A 22343-nucleotide genomic window follows, 5' to 3' on the forward strand; every position below is an offset into this window, starting at 1 on the left:
TAAAGCTACGTTTTTTACGATCATATTTTTGCCGTTACTTGTCTAGTTTTTCAAAGGTAAGGTAATAGACTAGTATAGTCTAGAGTGAATCTTCTTTGAGTTTACTCTTTTTTTTTTTGGAAAATTGGAGGGAGGATCTCACTCCCAGAAGACAACACAAAAAGTTTTGGATCTCGACTCTGATTTGAACATCACTTTTCTACTGGGGTTTCAAATTTTAAAAATTAATAAGTACGTAGGCTAGGTAGGTAGTGGTACCGGTACCTACATTGAAAACAAAAATAAAGTTTCTTTGAAAACAAAATTTTGAGGTGACAGCTGCAGGGCTCAACTCTCGTCGAGTGTCGAGACACTGACAGTCAACACATTTGGACACGAAGACGGATAGCTCGGCCTCGGGACTACTCGGGACAGCTAAAAAAGCTAAGCTAGCGAGGCAAGACCGCAAGAGATGTGTAATCGTAAATGAACTACTACCCACGTGTAAATTCGCCACTTCACCTGTTGTGGCACGCATGTGATAAGCCTGCTTTTCTTATCAGTTCAGTATATCGCTACTACAACACCGAAATACCGATGGGATATCTTCTAAATCATCAAATTTGTTCATGTTTGAGTGAAAAATGCCGTTAAATTATCCACAAGTCGTTTCCAAGATTCTAGACCATTTACAAGACCATAAATTGTAAGTATGTAAGTTATTTTACCAATCTTGATACTTCAATTCAGAATCTTCAATTACATATTCTTTTATTCCTTCTCTAATTCGCAGAAAAACGTTCGATATAATATTCCAGCCAGAAGAAATCGATACATCGCCGGTATTATGCGTTGAACATAATTTAGGAATTGAATCTTGGTGTGTTAAAAATCTGTACCTTCAAGCATACGACACAGTTTTCAAACATCCAGGTCTTTAACCATGATTTTGATACCGTAAATTTGCCGCAATATTTTACATTGTTCGTTGAAAAATTAATGTAATTCAATCTTTCTTCACAGGTCCAGATTCCGTTCACTATGACGCCTCAGTTCTCACCCTTTTGCTTCTGAATCCGAACATTAAAACTTTATGGAATAAACGAAGAACATTCGTTTCAAGCGGAAAATCCAGTGTAGATTTCGAACTAAACTTTATCAAGTTAGTGCTAAGTTTCAAACCAAAATCTCAAGACGCTTTAAACTATCGAAAATGGTTACTCAAATTCCATCATCTCATCACCTACCAAAATTTCGTACAAAAAGATCTACCTCTCATATTAGACGCTGCCAGTCGTCACACAAATAACCACGTAGCATGGGATTATGGAATCTGGTACCTTAACTCGGTCGATACTCAAACCTTAGCCAAACTTTGTATAATGTTATGGGACGAAACAGCGACTTGGATCAATACCAACGTCTCCGATTATAGTGCTCTTCATTTCCGTCAATTTTTAATCGAGAAATTAACCGATAAAGATCTCTTGCCACTGATCGACTACAGTTTTAAGAAAAAAACCATGTTGGCGGGTTTAGAATTCGCCGGTTCGGTTTTAAAAGTATCTGACGAGGATGTAATCGTCGAAGTATGTCAAAAATTCGAAACACCGGACTACGGTGGTTTTTATTTATTGGGTATACTTTTAGTTGATTTTGAAATTAATGAAAAATTGATCTCTTTTTACGTTGATCATGAAGCTTTGTGGAATCACAGACGTTTTTTATGCTACCATTTTCATCGAGTTTTACCTACAGCACTAAGTGATAAAAGTAAACGATTATTTTCTACTTTGGTTAGGGAAATTGTCAACATGAATGCTGAATTTTCCTATATTAATGAGTCCAATTTATTTGAGTTTTTGTTTTTAAAAATTCATCGTGGTTTTTTAGATAAGTGTCAGAATGTTGAAACTGAAAGTGGTCGTTATTCTGTGAAATATATCGAATGGTTAAAAAAATGTAGAATATTAAATCTCTCGGATGATGGTGATTTTCGTAATCCTAGTGAGCGATAATAATGAAAGTATGAGATGTGTCAGATGTTGATTAAAATTGTATGATCAATAATTTCATGATGTCTGCAATATCTACGAATGACGTTGGTACGTTAAATTCTCATCACAGAACTGATTACGTTACTTAAGTATGGATAATTATACATGTGAAAAAATATAGTGTTTTAAAAGCATGCGAATCAATAAAATTTCATCTTGCGTCGGTACTTTCAAACAAATATTTTTTTTGTTTTTTGTTGTTGCTTTTTAAAATAAAAAACAATGTTTGATGTTGTCCAACATAAATTTTTTTTATCAATTGGAAAATTATTTGTACACAAATATCACTAATACATCAACTAGAACTTAATTCAAACAAAATACTTTCATTTAAAATGCTTAATAAATAACGATATATTTTTATAGGAATAATTTGTGTACTCAAAATATGAAAAATGATCAGAAACAACTGGTGCATTGAAAAATATTTAGATTTGCTGCTTAAAAATAAATATCACGATGATACAACTGCATCAAAATTTTCAACAAATCCAAAAATAAACAGTATCATACGATCAACGAATAAATTTCATTCAGGTGATACATTCTAATAAATTAAATTTCATTCTTGTATAATGAAGCTTCGGACCTGCAGTGAATCATAACTTTGATGGCATTTCCAGCTCCAGTATGAGCTGTATTGAAAGCTTTGACAACTTCTTCCATTTTATAGTTATGTGTTATCAGTCTTTTGACGTTCACTTTACCAGTGGCAACCATTGCAAGAGCTGATTCGTAGCTAGGAAAATAATTGCATTCATTAAGTGACACATGATTTGAATAATAAACACATCCATTAAAAATGGTTAAGAGAGAAAATCCTTACTCGTTGGCATATCTGAAACATCCTTTAATATCTACTTCTTTGCATAAACCTGATATTAGAGGTATTTTAACTTCTGCAGCTCCCATACCAACGACTACCAATGTACCACCGGGTTTCGTGACCTGTAACCATTACCAAATAATTATCTATTATGGTGTACCAATTTACAGATATAAGGTACATATACATAGGTAAATTTAAAAAAAAAAAGTCGGAATCTTATACATTCGTATTTTTTGACATAAAGACTGAGATGTATGAAAATGTACCCTACCTTTAAACCTAATTTAATAGTTGTTTCGAATCCGGAACAATCGATGGTAATGCTTGGCATATCTTCTAATAATTCTGTGATCACTTCTGATAAATGTTCTTCTGAATCATCTGGTTTTACCACAACTGTATAGTCTGCTCCCAGTTCTTTGGCTACTTCCAGCCTACTTTCGATGATATCTAAAACAAAATGAGCTTATTAGGTAGGGATCAGCTTGCGATATCAATGATATTTTTCAAAATTTTATGCTCAAAACAAAAATCAAACGCCTATTATTAAAAAAAAAAAAAAAAATGAAAAAACATTTTTTAAATTCGTACTTAGTTTAAAAAAATGAAGACCATCATTTCAAAATTTGACCAACAATGACCTAATTTTTCGATGAAACGTGTTTCCATTTTTATCAAAGCATTGCGGATAATTTATCATGTGTAGTTGAAGAAGCTAGGGTCAAATAGTATTCAAGTTATGTTCTCAGGTCAAAGTTTACCGTACTCGCCAGATGAACTCGTGCTTTGAAATAAATCGACCTCAACTAACGGCTTTATTTATTTTAAATTTTTATAATGATGAAATTTTGCATCAGGTGAATAAGTAAACGTTAAAATTAAGCAAATCGCATTCTTCAATGAAAATCTAATCTAGCTCGTCTTCTCTTCTCCCTCTCTAATAAGAGATAATAAGGTGCTTTAAATAATTGAAGAGTGATATTCCGAAACTCGCTTTGTCCATTTTTATCAAAGTTGGGTTTTCAGTGGTACCTGGTAGATGAAGTATTAACTCACATTCCTACATCATCAACCTCCTATATAGCCAATTCACTAAAAATTTAAAAAAAAATAATTTTCCAAAACGTGCATTGTCCATTTTTATTGAAATTTTTTTCAGCAGTATTTAGTGGATGAAATGTATACCTACACTCCTACATCATAAATCCATCCAAATAAAGTGCTAAACTCGCCTAAAAAGCCAATTTACCCGTTTAAAGGGAAACCGTTTTTCCTCTCTCCTGAAAAGTTGTGAAAATGGACAAAGCGACCAAAGCGAGTTTTGGAATATCACTCTTCAATTAGTATTTTCTTTTCTTCATTTCTCAACAAAAAATTACGCTTTTCCAACCAATTTTTGTTTGTGTGAGTATTTAGGTACTTGTTTTTTTTGATAATAATTTGATTATTCTAGAAAATTTTATGGGATGTTTTTCTTTTTCTAGAATAGTTGAATTACCAGCTAGTAGACCTTCTATTGCAGAGCTGTAAAATGACATCAGCAGATTTAGACAATTCTGCATTTTTTCAGAAAGATTGAAATTTTTAAAAGTTTGTTTGGTATTAAAAAAAAAATAATTTGTTTTTTTTAAAACAATTTTTTGAAATTACGTATGTTCAAAATTTTCAAGCATATTTCAGATGCTAGATTGCATTTTTCGATTTTTGGTTAGTTTTGAAAATCATTAGAGCCAAAAATGTGGAAAATCAAAATTACACAAAATTGACCCAGAAAGCTGAAAGTTGGTAATGTACCCATTTACCCAATTTTCAACCTCTTGAATCGATTAGAAACGACGGAGTACACAACAAATTTCAGCTTTCTAATTCGATTAGGTAAATTTTTATTTTTTCCCATTTTTGACCAAAATTTGATTTTTTAAAATTGACCAAAAATCGAAAAATGCATTCAGTACGAAATTTTTGTTAGTGATAACTTTTTTCATGTTCTTTCGATTTAGCTTTGCTCCTTGTCCGCTTCAAAAATCTGTCTGCCAATTGAGAGCCTACTTCCCTTGTATAAACAAATTTTCGATAATGACCAAAGTCTCAAGCACCTGTTGGCTTTTATGCCTTATGCCTAATTAATTTTTCATCATTTTTTATTTCAATTGATTACGATAAATTATTTACTGAAGCGATTTTCAACACGTCATTCATGCTTTTGAGTACCTATATTTTTTTTTTTATAAAGTGGGTAGAAACAATAGATAGGTAGGTAGGTACCTAATCAAAATATCTCCATTGACAAGTTTAAGCCTTGTCATTACACAAATACAGTTACACAACAATTATTAATAATCGTTCTTCAACCATGCTTACCTGTAATAACAACTTTAGAAGCTCCCATTGCTTTAGCAGTAAGCAATGTCACCAAACCAATCGGACCGCAGCCTAAAATCAAAACTGTAGAACCAACTTGAACATTTCCTCTTCTACAAGCGTGCACGCCCACGGATAAAGGCTCCAAAAGGGCACCCTCTTCTAATGATACGTTATCTGGTAATCTATAAAACATTTACACATTAATTAGAGACAAGCAAAAAATGTATTGAATCTTATTTACAGGATTTTCCCTTCTCTATAAGATCCACTACTTAATTTTTTAATTATTTGAACAAAATTCAATTTCAATAGATAGGTAATTACCTACCAACAATATTCGAATCGGGGATTGAAATATCTATCTTAGATTTGAAGGTTTTTTTTATTTTATTTTTAGGTGAAATGATAAGAGTGATTTACAGAGGATGTTTTTTTATTCATTAAGCTCTTCAATCTTCATTACACACAGGAAGAAGTACATACCTATTGACTCCGTGTAAATTCGCTATCCTGCAAAGTCACTTTCTATGTAGGTATCGCTATCAATAGATTTAAAAATAAATTCTCGCCAAAGTTGAAGTCAAGCAATGAAGCGACGCCTTTCATCTGCGATAAATTTTTTCAATCTAATTAAAGGTTTTTTCACCCACTCAAAATCGTACCTTCATTACTTCATTAGTAATCGATAGCTATAAATTAAGGCGTGATTAACAAACACCCTTTTTTATCTTATCGAGACAGAAATTCAATTGATTTTTTCGATGTATTTTATACACTATGTAATATACGAGTATCAGACCACGTGAAATGAATTCCCTATATCGATTACGGATATTTCTTTTTCATAAATGCAAGAAAGAAATTCGCGTACACGACGCGACGATGTTGGTTTGACTTTCACGTGGGTAATTTTTTTTGTAGTAATTGTCTACGATATGCTTTAATAACTATACCTTCATGGCTGTTGATATGTAATTTATGATTTTTTAACCACGATGGTAAACTTGACCGGTGACCTTACACATTTGCTTACTTGTACTTTCTTATCTCGTTGACAAAAAAGTACAAGGTATGTCTTAAAAACTAACATATAAAATGATTTACTTGTAACAGAAATCTGCTGGGTGGACGTAGTAGCGTCCCATGTTACCATGATGGGGTGGTGTGGCACAGAAGACGATGTCGGGGCACAAGTTGTATTGGCCTTTTTTACAATATAAGCATCTTCGGCAGGGTACACCGGGTTCGATGGCTACTCTATCACCTATTGAAAAAAATAGTGCAAATAAGTAATGTATTTGATGCCACTATGATTTACTTACAAGAATGTTCAAAATCTAATTTGAAAATACGAGTACCTATATATTTTTTAAAAATACTTAGTCATTTACCTGCTTTAAGATGTCTGATTTTGCTTCCTACTTTTACAACAATACCACTGGATTCGTGCCCCATGACCATCGGTTCTTTCACAATGAAATCAGCAATTCGACCTCTCTTCCAGTAGTGGAGATCGGAACCACAAATACCCACGCAGCACATTTCCAACAAAGCATCTATTGACAAATAAAACATTCAGCACTGGTCTTGTACCTTGGAATAGTTCAACAGGGTATCTAAAAAAATGATGTCGCCATTTTTCGATTTTTTTTAGGAGAGAGGGGGGAATACTCGAATGGAAAAACAGTCCACAAAAATAACGAGTATGGGGTAAAACAACTCGATAGGTACAGAATTCCAGAAAATAACGAATCAAATCGCGAATAATAATTTTAATCATCTTTTAATAACTTTAGTTTTTTCCAATCCTTTGAGAAAAATATTTTCCTCCTGGCGCACAAGCCCTTTGCTTTATTTTTTGAAAAAAAAATCATCTCCAGGTACTTTGAGAGACAATCATAGATTTAGTTTTTAATTTCAATTTCGAATTTATAACAACCACTCAAATATTCGTCCAACATCAATTTTGGATCGTTTTTAACATGAAAAAATATTCGAAAAAAATCTTTGGTGAATGACGTCAGAAAACCGTGGAAAAAATTTCCAGTATCTTAACATTCTTATTTTGAGAAACAAGGCTCAAAATATTGAAATTTTCATAAAAGTAGATGAATTCTACTTCTCGAATCTCTTCAGGAAAAAAGGCGACGTCGTATATTTTTTCAAACACGCTGTAGGTACTTTTCTTCAAAATTAAACCAATCACTCACCGTAATCTCCGACTTCTGGGATATCTCGATGTTCCTGTAACATTAGAAATTACGTATTGTTTACATATTTTAAAATCAAGTCACTAGTTCAAGGATACTTTAGTATATTGTATTCGTACCTAAACCTATCAAACATACGGAAAAACATTCTCGATAAATTTCAATCACACTATAAAATAAATCGATAAAAACTTAATGAAAATGCCATCGTGTAGTTTGTTCCGGCGTCGAATATTCGGCCATTAAAATACCTACACGTGTAAATTCGAGAAAAAAGCTGCACTAAACCAAACTAGTTTTATACATTTCGAGTAGATGAGATGAAGGTGTAGGTGAAAGGGGGGGATTTCATCCAAGTTTAATTTAAATCTTATAGCAACCTGCAACCTCGTTCAACTTTAGTCGCCCTTTTCTTTGACTTATTAATTCATCTCAATTGCAGAAAGAAAACAAATGATATCAATTAAGACTAACATATCTAAACAATTTGCACAATCGAACGATGTAATTACCTACCTACATTAAATGAATTCCCATATTAAACTCCCCATAAAACAAAATAAGCGTTTGCATTTGCATAGCCTACATCATTGTAAATTGTAAAGATATGATCACAACGACGTTAGACAGACACTTGTCAAAATTAATTTGGAAACACTGCGCAGTACAAATTTTCGAGTTCATAATTTTTCATGTTTTTGACAAAACGCCCGCGATATTTGTAAATTTTTAAACTTCCGTGCGTAAAACTTTGAAAAAGGTGTGACAAATACGATGTTTGTTCCCCTCTCTTCCCTTCGTAGCTTTTTCAAGCCGCGTAAATATTTTTTTACCATTGTAACTTCGTTATTCAGTAATTATAAATTTTCTTTCGTAATTTTGTAGTAATTCTGCTCTAAAGAAGTTGATTTATGGTACTCGAGTGGGCGTGTAATCTCGTAATTCAATTAATTTCTTTTTTTTTCTTCTTCATCAGAATATCAAGAAAAGCACTTTAAGGTGGTATTTTCCGCTGTAATTTCCTAAGCTTCGACGACCTTGAAAAAATTAGCTTAAATTTTTAAGCCCACCGAAACAGATTCTTACATTGAAATTTTAACAGGAGCAATTAAACACATGGGTGGAGACCATCGCCAACAATAAATTACTCGCGAAGCTCGCTAATTATTTGTTATCAAAGAAAACACGACACGTTTTTGATTTTTATCTCGAGGAGGTGTGCAGAGAAGAGATGAAAGGCAGCTGCATTTTTTTCACCTCTTATTGGTCGATTAAGAAACTCGAATGATCAAAAAATGATGTAAAATTCGATAGATAAGGATAATTATTACGGTTATCAAATTATTGTGGTGTAACTGTAATTTTCATCGGGGAATTTCATTCAAAAGGGGTCAACGGAGGGTTTAAATTACGATAGGGATTACATACCTATAGATTGTAATTTATCATCGAGGGTACTTGACTCGGAGCTATTAAATATCTGAACCGTAAAGTGAGGGGTTGGGAGTTCAACAAGATAAAAGGTTCGTCTTTGCCATATCACTTATCAGAGCAAGAGTTTTTCCCCGATCTTTTTTTTTTTTTTTTTTTTTTGTAATTCGAGCATTTTTCAAAGTCGTTGAATTTTCAAAAAAAAAAAAAAATCCAAATAATTTACTTTATAATAATTTTAAATTAAGTTATTCCTCTAATGTATCTGTCGTTCGATCGAACTTTGCAAAATCACCCATTTGTTCTTTATCAAATCAACATTCGTTTGAATTTTCTCGATCCATATCTCTACGTTACAATGAAATTTGAACTCGTTTTATCGCAATTTTCCTTGTGTATGTAAAATTTACACATTTTTTATTTTTGTGTGCACGAGATTCATCCGGAAACTTCCATTTCTAGCACGTTCTGTCGTAAAATAATTATACTACGAGTATTAGCGATGTAATAATTTATAATAATACGAAAAACCCTTCGATAAGATAAAAGCGTATAATTATTAAGAAAGTGCGAGAAATGGCTAAAAATACACACTCGATATAAATCGTAAAAAAGATTCCGATGAAGCAAAAATCACATTTACTACGTATTTTCTGCCTGATAAATGAAAATTGAACCCTTCCGGTTTTACCTATAATTTGTAAGATTACGATTTCAATTTTTGATTAGGCGATTTCAATCGAGTGAAAGTAATTACGATAGTATTTTGATCAAGTTCAGACGAAGGATCGAGTTCAGTGACCTGGAAAAACGTTCATGGTAAGGGTGATTTAGAATTACTGGTTCGCTCGATTTTGGAAACCAAATCCAAATAATATAATATGTAATACATAGGTAGGTACCTATTATTGATTTACGAATGTCGAATATACAGTAGGGTCTTTTGGAGGGAAAAATCAATCAAATAGGCAATCATTTCGTCACTTGAATCGCAGGTGTTGCATATTCGCAAACGAGATAGGCACGTAGGAGAAATTTGTTCCCTAAAGCTTACCTAAAAGGCTAAAACGAAAGAATTGGATAGGCAATTTACACAGCAGATCTGACAGAAAATAGAATTATTTTACATACACATAAATTGTTTCCCGAAAGAATAAAATAAAAACTTGAAAATCTCCACCTTTTTCAACTTATGCTACGTATGTTACTTTTAGTTCTATTAATAAACTGTTCCATGACAACGAGTTCTTTTTTGGCCTTAACAATACCTAATATGTAAAAAATGTCACAGATAAGTATTTTTTAACAAAAATTATTTCAAAATATTCGACAAAATAATGAAAGTTTTTCACTTACGAGTTGAATATTATCGATATCGTACAACACAGCGGATAAATTATGCTTGATTTCAGCAGCCATTTTTCCAAGACCACGAAAAAGGCTAACAGAACACGAACACGTTTATAAAATCCAAATTAAAACCCAACTACACGACCCAAGTCTACAAAGATCACAACAACTAAGATGATACCAAGTTGTAAACGACATTTTATTTTAAAAACTTGCCCATTAAAACTGTAATCACCGACGCATGCGCACAACGCTAATTCGAAACATATGGGGCCGCCGGTCCGAACAGATAACCCGTTTCTGGTAGCTTTTTCTTCGACATTTACTATGCGTTGATCGTAGAAATATTTAGGTAATTACTTCTTTTAATGTCTACAGAAAATAAACAAGGATTTTGATCGAGATAAATGAATATTTCGTTAAGGTATTGCGGAAGTTGATTAAAGTTTCACGTGTAATATCATTAAATTATAGGTAAATTACGATAATTAATCGTAGGGCAAATAAAAATCATAATGGATGGCCTGTAACTTGGAATATTGTTTGTCAATTTTATGGTTTTACTGGTGATAATTGACTGACGATTTCGAATAAATACTTAATCCATTTATCAGCAAACATGGAGTGTTTATCATTTACCTGTTGCTTCTTCAGTAGTTTCGTTATTTAGAGTCAATAAATATATGTAGGTAGGTACATGATCTTCGCATAGAAATGCCTGTAACAAACAACATCCTCAAAATTAATGAGTAGGTAGGTACTTTTTTGCACTCAGTTAAAGTACTCGTGGAAATTTACTTTCAAGTTGACATTTGAAAAGATAAAATAATTCCTATACATGAATTATGGTCATCGTTGTAACATGAAAACAACATTTGGTACAATACGTGAAAATACAACAGATAAGTAGGTATAACATGAAACAATGATAAGAAAGTAATTGACCAATTTGGGAAGTAAATCGATAATGTCATAACACTGGGTACCTACCTATGCAATAATGAAAAAAGCACACTTGAAAAAGCAAATATTTCATGCATATTGATTGATGTAATGTAAATAATCAATACCTAATTCAATTCCTTCAATAAACGAGTTAGACACCCAGTCAAGTTATAAAAACGAATTATTTCACTACTCATACCAAGCATAAAGACATATTTTCTAGAAAATCGTACCAATTCAGATGATAAATTTAAGTTATCATCTACAGTGGAAAAACAAACGTATAAATTCTTCTAATGTGTATTTTGGAGGAAGAAAAACATTGAAGCAGAATACTTAGTATCTTCTACTAATTAACATACCTACATCATTTAGACACCTTAATCATCATTTGAGACGTTTTAAAAAAGAAAAAAAACATACAACATAAAATGACAGTATTTTGACTCTGATGTCTGAAATATCACAAAAACGTCTCGATAAATCTTACAATAATTAACAAAAAGCCTCTTACAAACCAACTACATTCAAAATTGGAACACACATCACACGAAACTAGCATCACTGTCGATTGTGCTCGCTTTCTATCCGTTTACCGTACGTTCTAGAGACTAGATTCCATGAATCCATGAAACGATCCATGCACATAGCAACGCATTTCTGAAAAGAAAAATAAAATATTCCAGAATGATGCAATTTCGACTTAAGACAAATGATACAACATATGTGAAGGAAATAAACGGGATAATTACTTGTTCTGAACTATCCAGCGATGAACCTGGTTTGACTACACATTTATTAAAACATTTCTTCGTCATATCCTGAAAAAATAAATAAAAACTCAATCAATTCGAGTTGCACAGAAACACCGGTGTGTACCGGTAACAATCTCACAGTAATGCAATCAGATAGTCGTTACAGAATACGCCAAAACAAAGATGTTTTCGTGATTTATAAACGTTCATAGTCAACAAATTATGCTTACCGTAAGTAGTTCTTGAGCATTTGCAATGGCAATTTGCTGTTTAACTTGATCCATTAGCTCATCTTTCTGGGACGGTGACAGGTTACCTACGGCGCTTTCCATTTTACGCGAATGATATTGAGTTGGGTACGAAATGCAATACAAATGAATGTATACTTTATGGGAATATGATAATTAAGACTTCAATTAATGCAGTAATACTTGATTAATTCATTCTTTAACATTCACTTCACATCACATGGCAAATAATCAGTGAATTTTTCAAAACTTTGATAAGGTGCGAGGAAATGATCACAGACTAATGAGGATGGATAATTTCTGGATGAAACACTTGAGGAGCTCATTGCAAAAGTAGCCCTTGTCACATGAACCTATGCAATCTCCAAAGCTCTTCCTTGAGCGTACCCAGTATCATGAATGTAAACTCTATAAAGCAATTCCTCTCAGGGCTACTCAGGGTAGACTAACTTGACGGTCATTTCATCATTACAACATGATCTCCGCAGTTGGCAATAGGTGCAATCGAGTAAAACGTGTCTAAAAGTTCATGTGACAAGGGCTACTTTTGCAATGAGCTCCTCACTTCAGTTTCCAACTTTTTCCAGATTGCAGAAAAAATAAATGAACTTGAAAATTCAACGATAACTCCTTTTAATTGCTTTCAATTAATTAAAAATGCTAATTTTACGTAATGAATCACTCTTTAAAATAAATATTTTAACAAACACACGAAAATTCAACTTAAAAACCGAATTTTTAGAAACGTAAAATTTTAGCGACTCTGGCGACAAAACGAAGAAACGCGTGAAATGGATACACCACAATCTTTTGGGCGAAATCCAACAAAAAATGTTGCATAATCTTTTCAATGAACTTTTCGCGAATTTTCGGTGTGATCGAAATTTTCTAGTGAAAATTCGCCAATTTTGTTCAATTTTTCGTTAAAATTGACGGAAACTGCATAGATAACACGACAGATAATGACCCGGCTACATTTAGAATAAATGTAAATCAATCTTCATCGCGGTGTTCTACTTTAATGCTTAGATTTTTATTGCTCGTACTTCGATCACCGCCAGGACGAAGTAATCATGTATAATGTTAAACAAATTAATCCTTTAATATATAATGCTTCAACTAAGTTACTTTTCAATCATTTTGCCTCGTGCTCGTGTAGTTATTCGTCGTGGAATAGGTTATTAAAGTATAAGAAAGCACGTAAGTAATGTTTCTTTATCGGTCACATTTTTATCAGGAAGTACATATGACATTGATTTTGAATTTCGTTTGCAGTGTACAATGTGAAATCATGCCAAGATAATTTTGCACCACAGCATCGATTGTTCCAAACCAGCTCAACTTGCTTAGCGAAGAAAGACTATTACGATATACTAGGAGTACCTCGAAATGCTAGTGCTAAAGATATTAAGAAATCATATTACCAATTAGCCAAGAAATATCATCCAGATACTAATAAGAATGATCCTAATGCTCAGAAAAAATTTCAAGAAGTTTCAGAAGCTTATGAGGTAAGCATTGTTGTACACTCGATCTCTAATTGCTTGAAAAATGCAACCTTTTTTACGTTATAATTATTCTTTCTCCAAGGTCCTAAGTGACGATGGCAAACGTAAGCAATACGATGCCTGGGGAACGACTAGCGATCAATTCGGTGCCGGTGCGGGTGCTGGTCCTACTGGAAGTTCCCAGTACGAACAAGAAGGTTTTAGTCAACACTGGACTTATAATTCGCAAATCGACCCCGAGGAATTTTTCCGTAAAATATTCGGTGATCGAGGGTTCCATGAAAGTGATTTTAGTGATTTCGCAGAATCTAGATCTGGTCACGCTGCAGCCAGAGAAGTACGTTCATAGTCGACGTTTTTCTTTTTCTTTGCTTGAATATTTCGGATACATGATGGTTGTTTTTCTCAGGTTCATGTCCAGTTGAGTTTCGAACAAGCTGCTAGAGGGTGCACCAAAGATATTTATGTAAATGTTGTAGATACTTGTAAACGATGCCGTGGTACGCGGTCAGAACCCGGTTATCCGCCCATGAAATGTGGCATTTGTCATGGGTCTGGAATGGAAACAATTACCACAGGTGATTTTTTAGATTCATTCGTTATCGATTAACATCTCTCGAATTCTCTGTGACCATGTTGATTTTGCCATTAGGTCCATTTGTGATGCGAACAACATGTAGAACGTGTAAAGGAGCCAGAGTGATCATTCAACATCCTTGTATAGAATGCCAAGCTAAAGGAACTGTTGTTCAAAAGAAACAAATCTCTCTGTCTGTTCCCGCTGGTATGTGTTTTTATCGCTAATCTGTGCATTGTTTTTTTTTCTGCCATGACTTTAAGAGTTTTTATATTCCAGGTATCGAGAATGGACAAACTATTAGGATGACTGTTGGTAATAATGAAGTTTTTGTTACCTTCTCCGTCGGTAAATCAGATTACTTTCGACGAGATGGTGCTGATCTTCACACAGATGCCCAGATTTCAATTGCTCAAGCGGTCTTAGGAGGTACTATTCGAGTTGCCGGATTATATGAAACTCAAACCATAAATGTACGAATTTACTTTCACACTCATATCTTGATTTATCAATGCCAGCGTAATTCATTTACATCATCTATATTTTTTTTAGATCGAGCCGGGTACATCGTCTCATACGGTAATCAGATTACCTGGGCAAGGGACAAAGAAAATAAACTCATATGGTCACGGAGACCATTACGTACATGTAAAGATCGCTGTCCCAAAAAGACTGGACGATAAACAGAAAGCATTGTTGATGGCGTACGCTGAAATTGAAAGCGGAACTCCGGGAGCCATTCATAATGTATCCTACAAAAAAGACGGTAATTATTGACTCATTTTTTCTTTTGTTTTATATATTATTTGGCCCTTTTGAAAATTCCGTGCCTTGAAGGTTTATTTCGGAAAAAAATTCGCGGCTATTTTCGTAAAAGAAAATTAGTCTGCCATTTCACCACTTCAGTTCCCTACATACGTGTTCGGTTTAATCTCATGCATTTTAAAACTTTTATGCGTAGAGAAAAAAAGTGAAATGGCAGACGATATAAAACCTCAAGGACCTGAATCAGACACCAAACAGCCAAGTTTATGGTGGAGAATTTTGAACTATATTTTTAGAGATCGCGAAATAAAACCGAAATAAAGTAATTCCAATGGCTTTCGTAATGTATACTAAGTATTACATTCTCACTGGTCAAGTGGTCAACGATATTAATCTGTCTGTAATGTTTCAGGTCTTAAACAGTGCGTCAATGGACCTCAAGATCTACTAGAAGCGTTACGAGAAGCTCTCAACGAAACGAAAACCGAGGAAAAAAAAGAAATCAAAGAATCTAATGGAAAAGTGTAGAATTATCATTGTGTAGTGATTATTGACTTTTTATTATTTTTACATGCTGTAAATGAGTACCTACATCAAATCCTTCGTCATTCCGCCGTAATGAAACCGTACGCTGATTTGTGTTAAGGATTTACCATGTTAGTGTTTTCTATTTTTATTTAAAATAAATTGTTTTCGACTTGTACAGACTAAAGAACATTTTCCCATTATTCTGCTCTTGGAGGGTAGAAGAGAACAATACCACGGATTCTCAAGAAGCTATAGATACGAAAAAAATTTCAGTTAGGTATATTTTATAAAGAAACAAAGTATCGAGGAAAAAATTGCGAATCGCATTTTCATATCAAATCGATAAGTTATGCAAATACTTATTTTAAGTAGAAAAATCGTTGATAATCTACACAACACATACTCGAGAATTTAATTTTATTTATAAAAGTAATCTAGCTTCAAATACTTCTATTGAGAATAAAATTACGTATGAAATTGAATTTATAAATCGTACCTATTTTCCTCCTTCTTTTGAGACCAGAACAAATATGATGAAATAAAACCGGACGAGTGATCATGGGCACGGCCAATCCTTTTCAAATTCAAATGAAGCACATTCTACCTACAGCTACAGTACATTCCATGTCATTTTTTACCCTGCCCTACCTCAAATTCCAGTTCCAGTTCAGCGACACGTGACGCATGGAAAAAGAAACCGGAAGGAAAGGGAGGAGAGGAGAAGGGACGAACATCAACAACAATCAACATCATACCAGAATGATAACGCCGGTAATAAAATTTCAATGATCCGAGTATAACAGGTGATTATTTTACATAATTTTCGAAACAAAGTTATCGTTCAACTTTCAAATAAGTTCAAAAATTAGCTCAACTGATCGCTAAACATTCGTTCAGAGTAAAAATTACACTGTTACATTGTTCTCTAGTCAAGATAATAACTACAATGACTCGATAAATTCATTGATCGCATTCAAAACCGGTACTTCTAATAATATTATTATTTTTGATTCACACACAGTTTCCAGAAGATACAACGAACGAAATTACGCCATCGTTTTCGTACAATCCGTAAAAATAATACAAAAATTGATAAAACTCTGCGATAACTTCTTGTATGATCTTGTTCAAGGTGAAAAATTCACTGAGAGCAAAACGAACAGTTTATTACTTGCTTGACTGAATAGCGAACAGCAATAAGTATACAGTGTTGGAAAAAGTTTACTGATTAGTACCAAATGTTCGATTATTAGTGTTAATCATTTTGGGTGTTGTCTTCGGTGAGTAAATATTCGATAGATCGTGTTCATTTCGATTACGTTACTCGAGACGACTTTATTTTCTTCGTTTAAATATTTCGTCAATAAATTAAGTTACCTGTAATCAGTGTTCGTCAAGTACGTGAGTAAATAATACTTAAACGGTGCGATTACAGAAGCGGTGAAAATATGTCTCGTGATCGTGCTAGTAAAAGGTTCTATCGAGTTGATAGCAATTACGATCTGCTACGGTTTCTTGATCGAGGAGAAGTTGCTGCGTACCAAAATCGATGGACTTTCGAAGTAGCGTGGGAAGTTGCCAACAAAGGTATGTAAATCTTGAATCATTCTTGGTAATACGATCAAAACATTATGCCAATCCTTCGTAATGTGTTTAGTTGGCGGAATCTATACCGTTTTACGATCCAAAGCTCTGGTATCTACCGAAGAACTAGGCAATCAGTATGTACTCCTTGGACCTTATAAAGAACACTGTGCCAGGACCGAAGTCGAAGAAACAGAGTTTCCTTTCGATTCTCCGTTATATAAAGCAGTATCTATAATGAGAGATCAAGGATATAAAGTAAGATGACCCTACGAAGAGATTTCCTATCTGTACTTTTGCATCCTCGATACGATCTGATTATTGTTTCACAGATCCATACAGGAACTTGGTTAGTCGATGGTAATCCTCTAGTAATCTTGTTCGATATTGGATCAGCTGCTTGGAAAATGGACGAGTATAAACAAGACCTCTGGAACGGTACGAATATCGGTATACCTCATTTAGACGTCGAAGCTAACGACGCTGTGATTCTGGGTTATCAAGTAGCTCATTTTATTCAACACGTGAGTCGTCCAATCCAACTGTTGTAATCGGTATTGGAAAAATTAATCTAATCCGAGGTCATCGTTAGTTTTACAAAGAAGCCAAAGAATACGCCGACTCAGAACCTCGAATCGTTACTCATTTCCACGAATGGCAAGCTGGTATTGGTTTAATAGCTCTAAGAACGTGGAAGGTGCCTGTAGCGACAGTTTTCACTACTCATGCTACGTTACTAGGACGTTACCTGTGTGCCGGAAACACGGATTTTTATAATAATTTAAAAAGCGTAAATATTTCATCTACTTTTTTCTCATCTCATTCCTTCCTATCTTCGTTTCGAGCCAATATCTTTGATATTGTTGCAGTTCAGCGTCGACGAAGAAGCAGGCAAACGTCAAATATACCATCGTTACTGTATGGAACGAGCTGCCACTCATCTATGCCACACTTTCACCACAGTCTCCGAGATAACCTCCTACGAAGCTGAAAATTTGCTCAAACGAAAACCAGACGTAATTACTCCCAATGGTCTCAACGTAATCAAGTTCTCGGCTTTGCACGAATTTCAAAATTTACACGCGACTGCCAAAGAGAAAATCCACGAGTTCGTTCGTGGACATTTTTACGGGTTCGGATCTTTACAAACATTTTTATTAGGTAAAATTTATTGTTGACACAGCCCTTTTCAGCGGGATAATGGGATGCTTACGCGCTGTGGCTGGATATTTTGAAAAAAAGGATACGATAAGCGATACTGTATTTTGATCTTTGATTAGGTGTTTAGGTGTATTTTTTTTTTCATAGATGTGATTTTTGTCTGTTACAGCCACTATAATTTTGATTTGGAAAAGACTCTGTATTTTTTCACTGCCGGTCGATACGAGTTCAGTAATAAAGGAGCTGATATATTTATCGAATCGTTAGCCAGACTGAATCATTACTTAAAGGTGATGGCGATTTATCAATATACTTATTGCATTATTTTATACGCGTATGCTCGCTGTTCCAATTTCAAACTCTCGCTCATCTTAATTCTCAATATTAATACGGCCATCGAACGATGTATCCGACGCGTGTGACTCACTCGCTTTCATCAAGGTTTATTATGAACTTCCCATTTTGATTAATCGAATCAATTTTTGATAAATGCGAAGATAAATTGAGGTTAATTTTTAATGCACCTGTTATTGTCTGTCGTTACTCGAGCACTACTAGAAATATTTATCTAAAAATAGGAAATGGAATTATCGCGAGGTTTCAGTGACGCACCGAAAAAAGTAAAAGTTGGCAAAATATGTGGAATGAAATTACGCGTCAATTTATTGGACATGGCATAGGATACAAATTTCCCTCCATCCTTCCGAATTTTCAACGTTAACGTTTTAGAAAAATTCAACTGAAACAAAATAATGATTTAAAAGAATCTCTCTAGGAAATAAAAATCTAATTAGCAATTCGATTCTATACAAATCTGGAAAATTAGATACCAAATTTTAAAAGCACTAGTTTTTTGAGTAATAAAAACAGCCCCACCTACATTTTTTTTGAAAAAAAAGAATGAAATAAAAAATTGATGTGGAAAAAATGAATCTAAAAGCTAAAACAAAATGTAGCACTTGATCAAAAAAAAGAAAAATTTTTTAAATTGAATTTCAAGTAAAATTTTTAATTATTTTTATTCAACACATTTATCCAAATTTTCTCGAATTGCCAAATTTTATTATTTTTCATCATGTTTAAGTGTCTTGGTGGGTGAGGAGGGGAAGAGGGAACTAAATAAATTTTTCTTCTTTTTTTTCAATGGACACTTAGTTTTTTCCAAACATTGAACTTTGTGGCGAAAAAATTGATTTTTTCACAATGAACAATCGATTTTAGTTGAACTTTTCAACTTTAGATTAATTTTTCGCATGCATAAAAAACATTTTAATACTTTCTTAATTTTTATCATGCTTCAAATTATTTTCATAATATTCTTACTGGATACTGAGTTACTGACACAGTCTTTCGGTAATTTTGTAACGGAATATTTATTTAAATTGACTGATTAATTAATTTTAATCTCATTTAAATTTTTTTCGGATGTTCTACATTTATTTAATTTAAATCGTCCTTCCATAAATATTGAAGTTTTTAATTTAAAAAAAATTTCATTTGCATTTTTTCTCATAGTTTTGGTATGCATTGAAAAAGAAAGTGAGATAAGATGAATATGTTTTTTTTTCTTCGTCGAAAATTTTAATGATAGAGAAACGATATCAAATAATTTTCTGTTCTTCAAAAATGCACAAATAATCAAAATAATTTCAATTCGTATTTAAACGTAAACAAATTTCATTTTTCTCTCCTCGCATGAATCGTACTCCAAGTGTTTCTCAAATTTCCCAATTAAAAAAATAATCAAAAAATCTACCTGCGTTAGAAAAAATATTATCGAAACGAATCCACGTCAAAATGTAAGATCTCAAATTACATAACACAGTTACAATGTACAAATCGAGAATATCACACTGATAAGGGATACCTAATCTAGCGTTGAAATTTCACAAATGGCAAATAACCTTTGAAATATTTATCTTTTCAACTTGTACGATTACTCGTGTCTTCGTTAACTCATTTTCTAATTTTAGGCTGCTGGCTCAGATATCACTGTGGTCGCGATACTTATATTCCCAGCCAAGACAAATAATTTCAACGTTGAGAGCTTAAGAGGACACGCTGTAACCAAAAGTTTACGAGATGCATTGCACGAGATACAAATTAAAATGAGTAAAAGAATGTACGAGATTTGTCTCAGGTACATATTAAATGATTCACGAATCTTGCTGTTATTTTCCATGGCGATATTCGAGTCAGCCTATTAATATTCCTGAGTGATATCTTTGTAGAGGTAGAATGCCAGATCCTGAAGAACTGCTCATGAAAGATGACAAAGTACGAATTAAACGTTGTCTGTACGCTCTACAACGCGATGGATTACCTCCGATTACCACTCACAATGTAGTCGATGACTGGAGTGATCCCATATTGAGTTCTATTCGAAGATGCCATCTTTTCAATACCGTCCATGATAGAGTCAAAGTAGGTACCTACTTTTTTTTGTAAAATATCCGTAATTGAATAGGTTGATGATTTTTCTGATTTAATATTTTACAAGCTGACTCGAGAGGAAATGGGGTAATTCTCTCGTAAGATATCGATCGATTATTTCCTCTAAATTGAGTGTATATTCATTTAAAATGATATGTTTTTCCTTTAGGTTGTCTTCCATCCTGAATTCTTGAGTTCAACGAATCCCTTATTTGGTCTAGACTACGAAGAATTCATTCGAGGCTGCCATCTTGGAGTATTTCCCAGCTACTACGAACCTTGGGGATATACTCCAGCTGAATGCACTGTTATGGGTATTCCATCCATTACAACGAATCTATCCGGTAGGTTCCTGGAAGTCTGCTGGAATATGTGATGGAACGACATCTCTTTGGATAATTCTGATCTTCTGGTTCAATTCGTAGGTTTTGGATGCTTCATGCAAGATCACATAGCAGATCCGATGAGCTACGGAATCTATGTCGTAGATAGAAGATATATCGGTCTAGAAGACTCCATTAGACAACTAGCTCAATACATGTTCGATTTTACACGTTTATCCAGACGCCAAAGAGTCATACAACGAAACCGTACCGAACGTTTGAGCGATTTATTAGACTGGAGGAACTTAGGATCGGTATAAGAGAATATCTCATTTGATTACTTTCATCTTAAATGAACATTTTTCATACCAATGATTTTTTTTGATGATAGTTTTACAGGCTAGCGAGAGCTAAAGCCCTGCAAAATGTATTCCCTGATTTTATCATGGATGATGAAGAAGAAATCATTAAAGCGAAGAATTTCAGATACCCTAGACCGTATTCCGAACCTCCATCGCCTAGCAGTAGCCGTCCTACTACTCCTGGTACATCGATACGCGGATCAGACGATGAAGAAGATGAAATCGATGATGAGAATGAAGTAAGTAATCCACTACGGATTGTAGAATTCTTCAGATTGTAGGTATGTTAATTTGGAGATTTATTGATTTTTCTCGTTTGCTTGGTTTTCAGCTCGCTGAACTTTCATTGAATGGAGCCAGTCGTTGATTTTAAGTCAAAATTTATAAACTTTCTTTTATGTGCCATAGAGTGCTACGTCAAGTGCTCCTCGTATTTTTTTTCATCAAACTGTGAGCGTGTTTGTTTTTAATTAAACGATAAGTTTTAAATAGTAATTTGAAGACAATAAATATTTTCATTAATTTATTTATACAAAAGAGTGTTTATTTTTCAGTGACGTTCGGGATGTTTCAAATTCTACCCCTTCCCTTCCCCTCCATCTGCAACGATGTAAATACTGATTCTCAACGTCTTTTTAATAATTATCTTCTGAGTAATTATATTAAAATTAGGTATCATTTTTTTTTGTCTTTCAATTCGACTTTAACGAAATTGAAAAATCAGTTTTAATCTGTACGTGAACTGAAAAATGTTTCCAAAATCTTTGCTTTTAAAATTACCAGTTGTGAAAAATTATTATTTTACTCGCATTTACGAATAAATCAAACTTCGCAAGCATTCACTCGACTTCCGAACAAATTTTGCAATTTTTGGTACTTGCCTACATTTCTCCTCGTTTCTCATTCTGTACGAATTCAGGGTTGCCATTGCAAC

General features: G+C 33.6%; 5 protein-coding genes across 8 annotated transcripts; 3 read left to right on the forward strand and 2 right to left on the reverse strand.

The window, feature by feature from the left end:
- Positions 1 to 120: 120 nt before the first annotated feature.
- LOC135845905 (protein prenyltransferase alpha subunit repeat-containing protein 1-like) lies at positions 121 to 5366 on the forward strand. The gene is made up of 3 exons (XM_065364780.1): positions 121 to 685; positions 773 to 912; positions 1003 to 5366. Exons 1-3 carry the CDS (start codon positions 624 to 626, stop codon positions 1995 to 1997), a joined length of 1197 nt encoding a protein of 398 aa, XP_065220852.1. The 5' UTR covers positions 121 to 623; the 3' UTR covers positions 1998 to 5366.
- LOC135845906 (sorbitol dehydrogenase-like) lies at positions 2262 to 10930 on the reverse strand. Its single transcript, XM_065364781.1, has 9 exons — positions 10860 to 10930; positions 10227 to 10592; positions 7440 to 7473; positions 6621 to 6785; positions 6334 to 6493; positions 5227 to 5411; positions 3137 to 3315; positions 2863 to 2984; positions 2262 to 2775 (listed from the first exon to the last, which is right to left on the reverse strand). The coding sequence occupies exons 2-9, from the start codon at positions 10287 to 10289 to the stop codon at positions 2592 to 2594; spliced, it is 1092 nt and encodes a 363-aa protein (XP_065220853.1). The 5' UTR covers positions 10290 to 10592; positions 10860 to 10930; the 3' UTR covers positions 2262 to 2591.
- Positions 10931 to 11449: 519 nt separating this feature from the next.
- Positions 11450 to 12729, reverse strand: LOC135845908 (mitochondrial import inner membrane translocase subunit Tim13). The gene is made up of 3 exons (XM_065364784.1): positions 12151 to 12729; positions 11918 to 11986; positions 11450 to 11825 (listed from the first exon to the last, which is right to left on the reverse strand). The coding sequence occupies exons 1-3, from the start codon at positions 12250 to 12252 to the stop codon at positions 11727 to 11729; spliced, it is 270 nt and encodes an 89-aa protein (XP_065220856.1). The 5' UTR covers positions 12253 to 12729; the 3' UTR covers positions 11450 to 11726.
- Positions 12730 to 13001: 272 nt separating this feature from the next.
- Positions 13002 to 15721, forward strand: LOC135845903 (protein tumorous imaginal discs, mitochondrial-like). 2 transcript variants are annotated; one of them, XM_065364777.1, is made up of 9 exons: positions 13002 to 13368; positions 13444 to 13679; positions 13759 to 14013; positions 14086 to 14254; positions 14329 to 14460; positions 14533 to 14726; positions 14806 to 15019; positions 15215 to 15340; positions 15431 to 15721. In XM_065364777.1, the coding sequence occupies exons 1-8, from the start codon at positions 13242 to 13244 to the stop codon at positions 15337 to 15339; spliced, it is 1452 nt and encodes a 483-aa protein (XP_065220849.1). In that variant the 5' UTR covers positions 13002 to 13241; the 3' UTR covers position 15340; positions 15431 to 15721. The 2 variants fall into 2 exon arrangements, with proteins under 2 accessions (XP_065220849.1, XP_065220850.1); XM_065364778.1 differs by lacking the exon at positions 15215 to 15340.
- Positions 15722 to 16065: 344 nt separating this feature from the next.
- GlyS (glycogen [starch] synthase) lies at positions 16066 to 21946 on the forward strand. Of its 3 annotated transcripts, XM_065364771.1 has the most exons (14): positions 16372 to 16528; positions 16679 to 16826; positions 16982 to 17133; positions 17204 to 17388; positions 17463 to 17654; positions 17723 to 17920; positions 18000 to 18262; positions 18461 to 18581; positions 20265 to 20431; positions 20523 to 20715; positions 20894 to 21068; positions 21150 to 21361; positions 21439 to 21648; positions 21741 to 21946. In XM_065364771.1, the coding sequence occupies exons 3-14, from the start codon at positions 16995 to 16997 to the stop codon at positions 21774 to 21776; spliced, it is 2091 nt and encodes a 696-aa protein (XP_065220843.1). In that variant the 5' UTR covers positions 16372 to 16528; positions 16679 to 16826; positions 16982 to 16994; the 3' UTR covers positions 21777 to 21946. The 3 variants fall into 3 exon arrangements, with proteins under 3 accessions (XP_065220844.1, XP_065220843.1, XP_065220845.1); XM_065364772.1 differs by lacking the exons at positions 16372 to 16528; positions 16679 to 16826 and adding an exon at positions 16066 to 16349; XM_065364773.1 differs by lacking the exon at positions 16679 to 16826.
- Positions 21947 to 22343: the final 397 nt, after the last annotated feature.

This window comes from Planococcus citri, chromosome 4, assembly GCF_950023065.1.
Source record: "Planococcus citri chromosome 4, ihPlaCitr1.1, whole genome shotgun sequence".
Classification (NCBI taxonomy): Eukaryota; Metazoa; Arthropoda; class Insecta; order Hemiptera; family Pseudococcidae; genus Planococcus; species Planococcus citri.

Bases quoted from the DNA above. Each gene is read 5' to 3' on its own strand.
- LOC135845905 (XM_065364780.1), top strand. From the start codon at position 624: ATGCCGTTAAATTATCCACAAGTCGTTTCCAAGATTCTAGACCATTTA. The intron at 686-772 runs GTAAGTATGTAA...TCTAATTCGCAG, and splicing joins CATTTACAAGACCATAAATT to AAAAACGTTCGATATAATAT. The intron at 913-1,002 runs GTCTTTAACCAT...CTTTCTTCACAG, and splicing joins CACAGTTTTCAAACATCCAG to GTCCAGATTCCGTTCACTAT.
- LOC135845906 (XM_065364781.1), bottom strand. From the start codon at position 10,289: ATGGCTGCTGAAATCAAGCATAATTTATCCGCTGTGTTGTACGATATC. The intron at 3,316-5,226 runs GTAAGCATGGTT...ATTTTGTTTTAG, and splicing joins TTCTAAAGTTGTTATTACAG to ATATCATCGAAAGTAGGCTG. The intron at 2,776-2,862 runs GTAAGGATTTTC...TTATTTTCCTAG, and splicing joins TGTTTCAGATATGCCAACGA to CTACGAATCAGCTCTTGCAA.
- LOC135845908 (XM_065364784.1), bottom strand. From the start codon at position 12,252: ATGGAAAGCGCCGTAGGTAACCTGTCACCGTCCCAGAAAGATGAGCTA. The intron at 11,987-12,150 runs GTAAGCATAATT...TTATTTTTTCAG, and splicing joins ATGCTCAAGAACTACTTACG to GATATGACGAAGAAATGTTT. The intron at 11,826-11,917 runs GTAATTATCCCG...TTTTCTTTTCAG, and splicing joins CGCTGGATAGTTCAGAACAA to AAATGCGTTGCTATGTGCAT.
- LOC135845903 (XM_065364777.1), top strand. From the start codon at position 13,242: ATGTATAATGTTAAACAAATTAATCCTTTAATATATAATGCTTCAACT. The intron at 14,014-14,085 runs GTACGTTCATAG...TGTTTTTCTCAG, and splicing joins GTCACGCTGCAGCCAGAGAA to GTTCATGTCCAGTTGAGTTT. The intron at 14,461-14,532 runs GTATGTGTTTTT...TTTATATTCCAG, and splicing joins CTCTCTGTCTGTTCCCGCTG to GTATCGAGAATGGACAAACT.
- GlyS (XM_065364772.1), top strand. From the start codon at position 16,995: ATGTCTCGTGATCGTGCTAGTAAAAGGTTCTATCGAGTTGATAGCAAT. The intron at 18,263-18,460 runs GTTCGGATCTTT...TGTCTGTTACAG, and splicing joins GTTCGTGGACATTTTTACGG to CCACTATAATTTTGATTTGG. The intron at 21,069-21,149 runs GTAGGTTCCTGG...TTCAATTCGTAG, and splicing joins CATTACAACGAATCTATCCG to GTTTTGGATGCTTCATGCAA.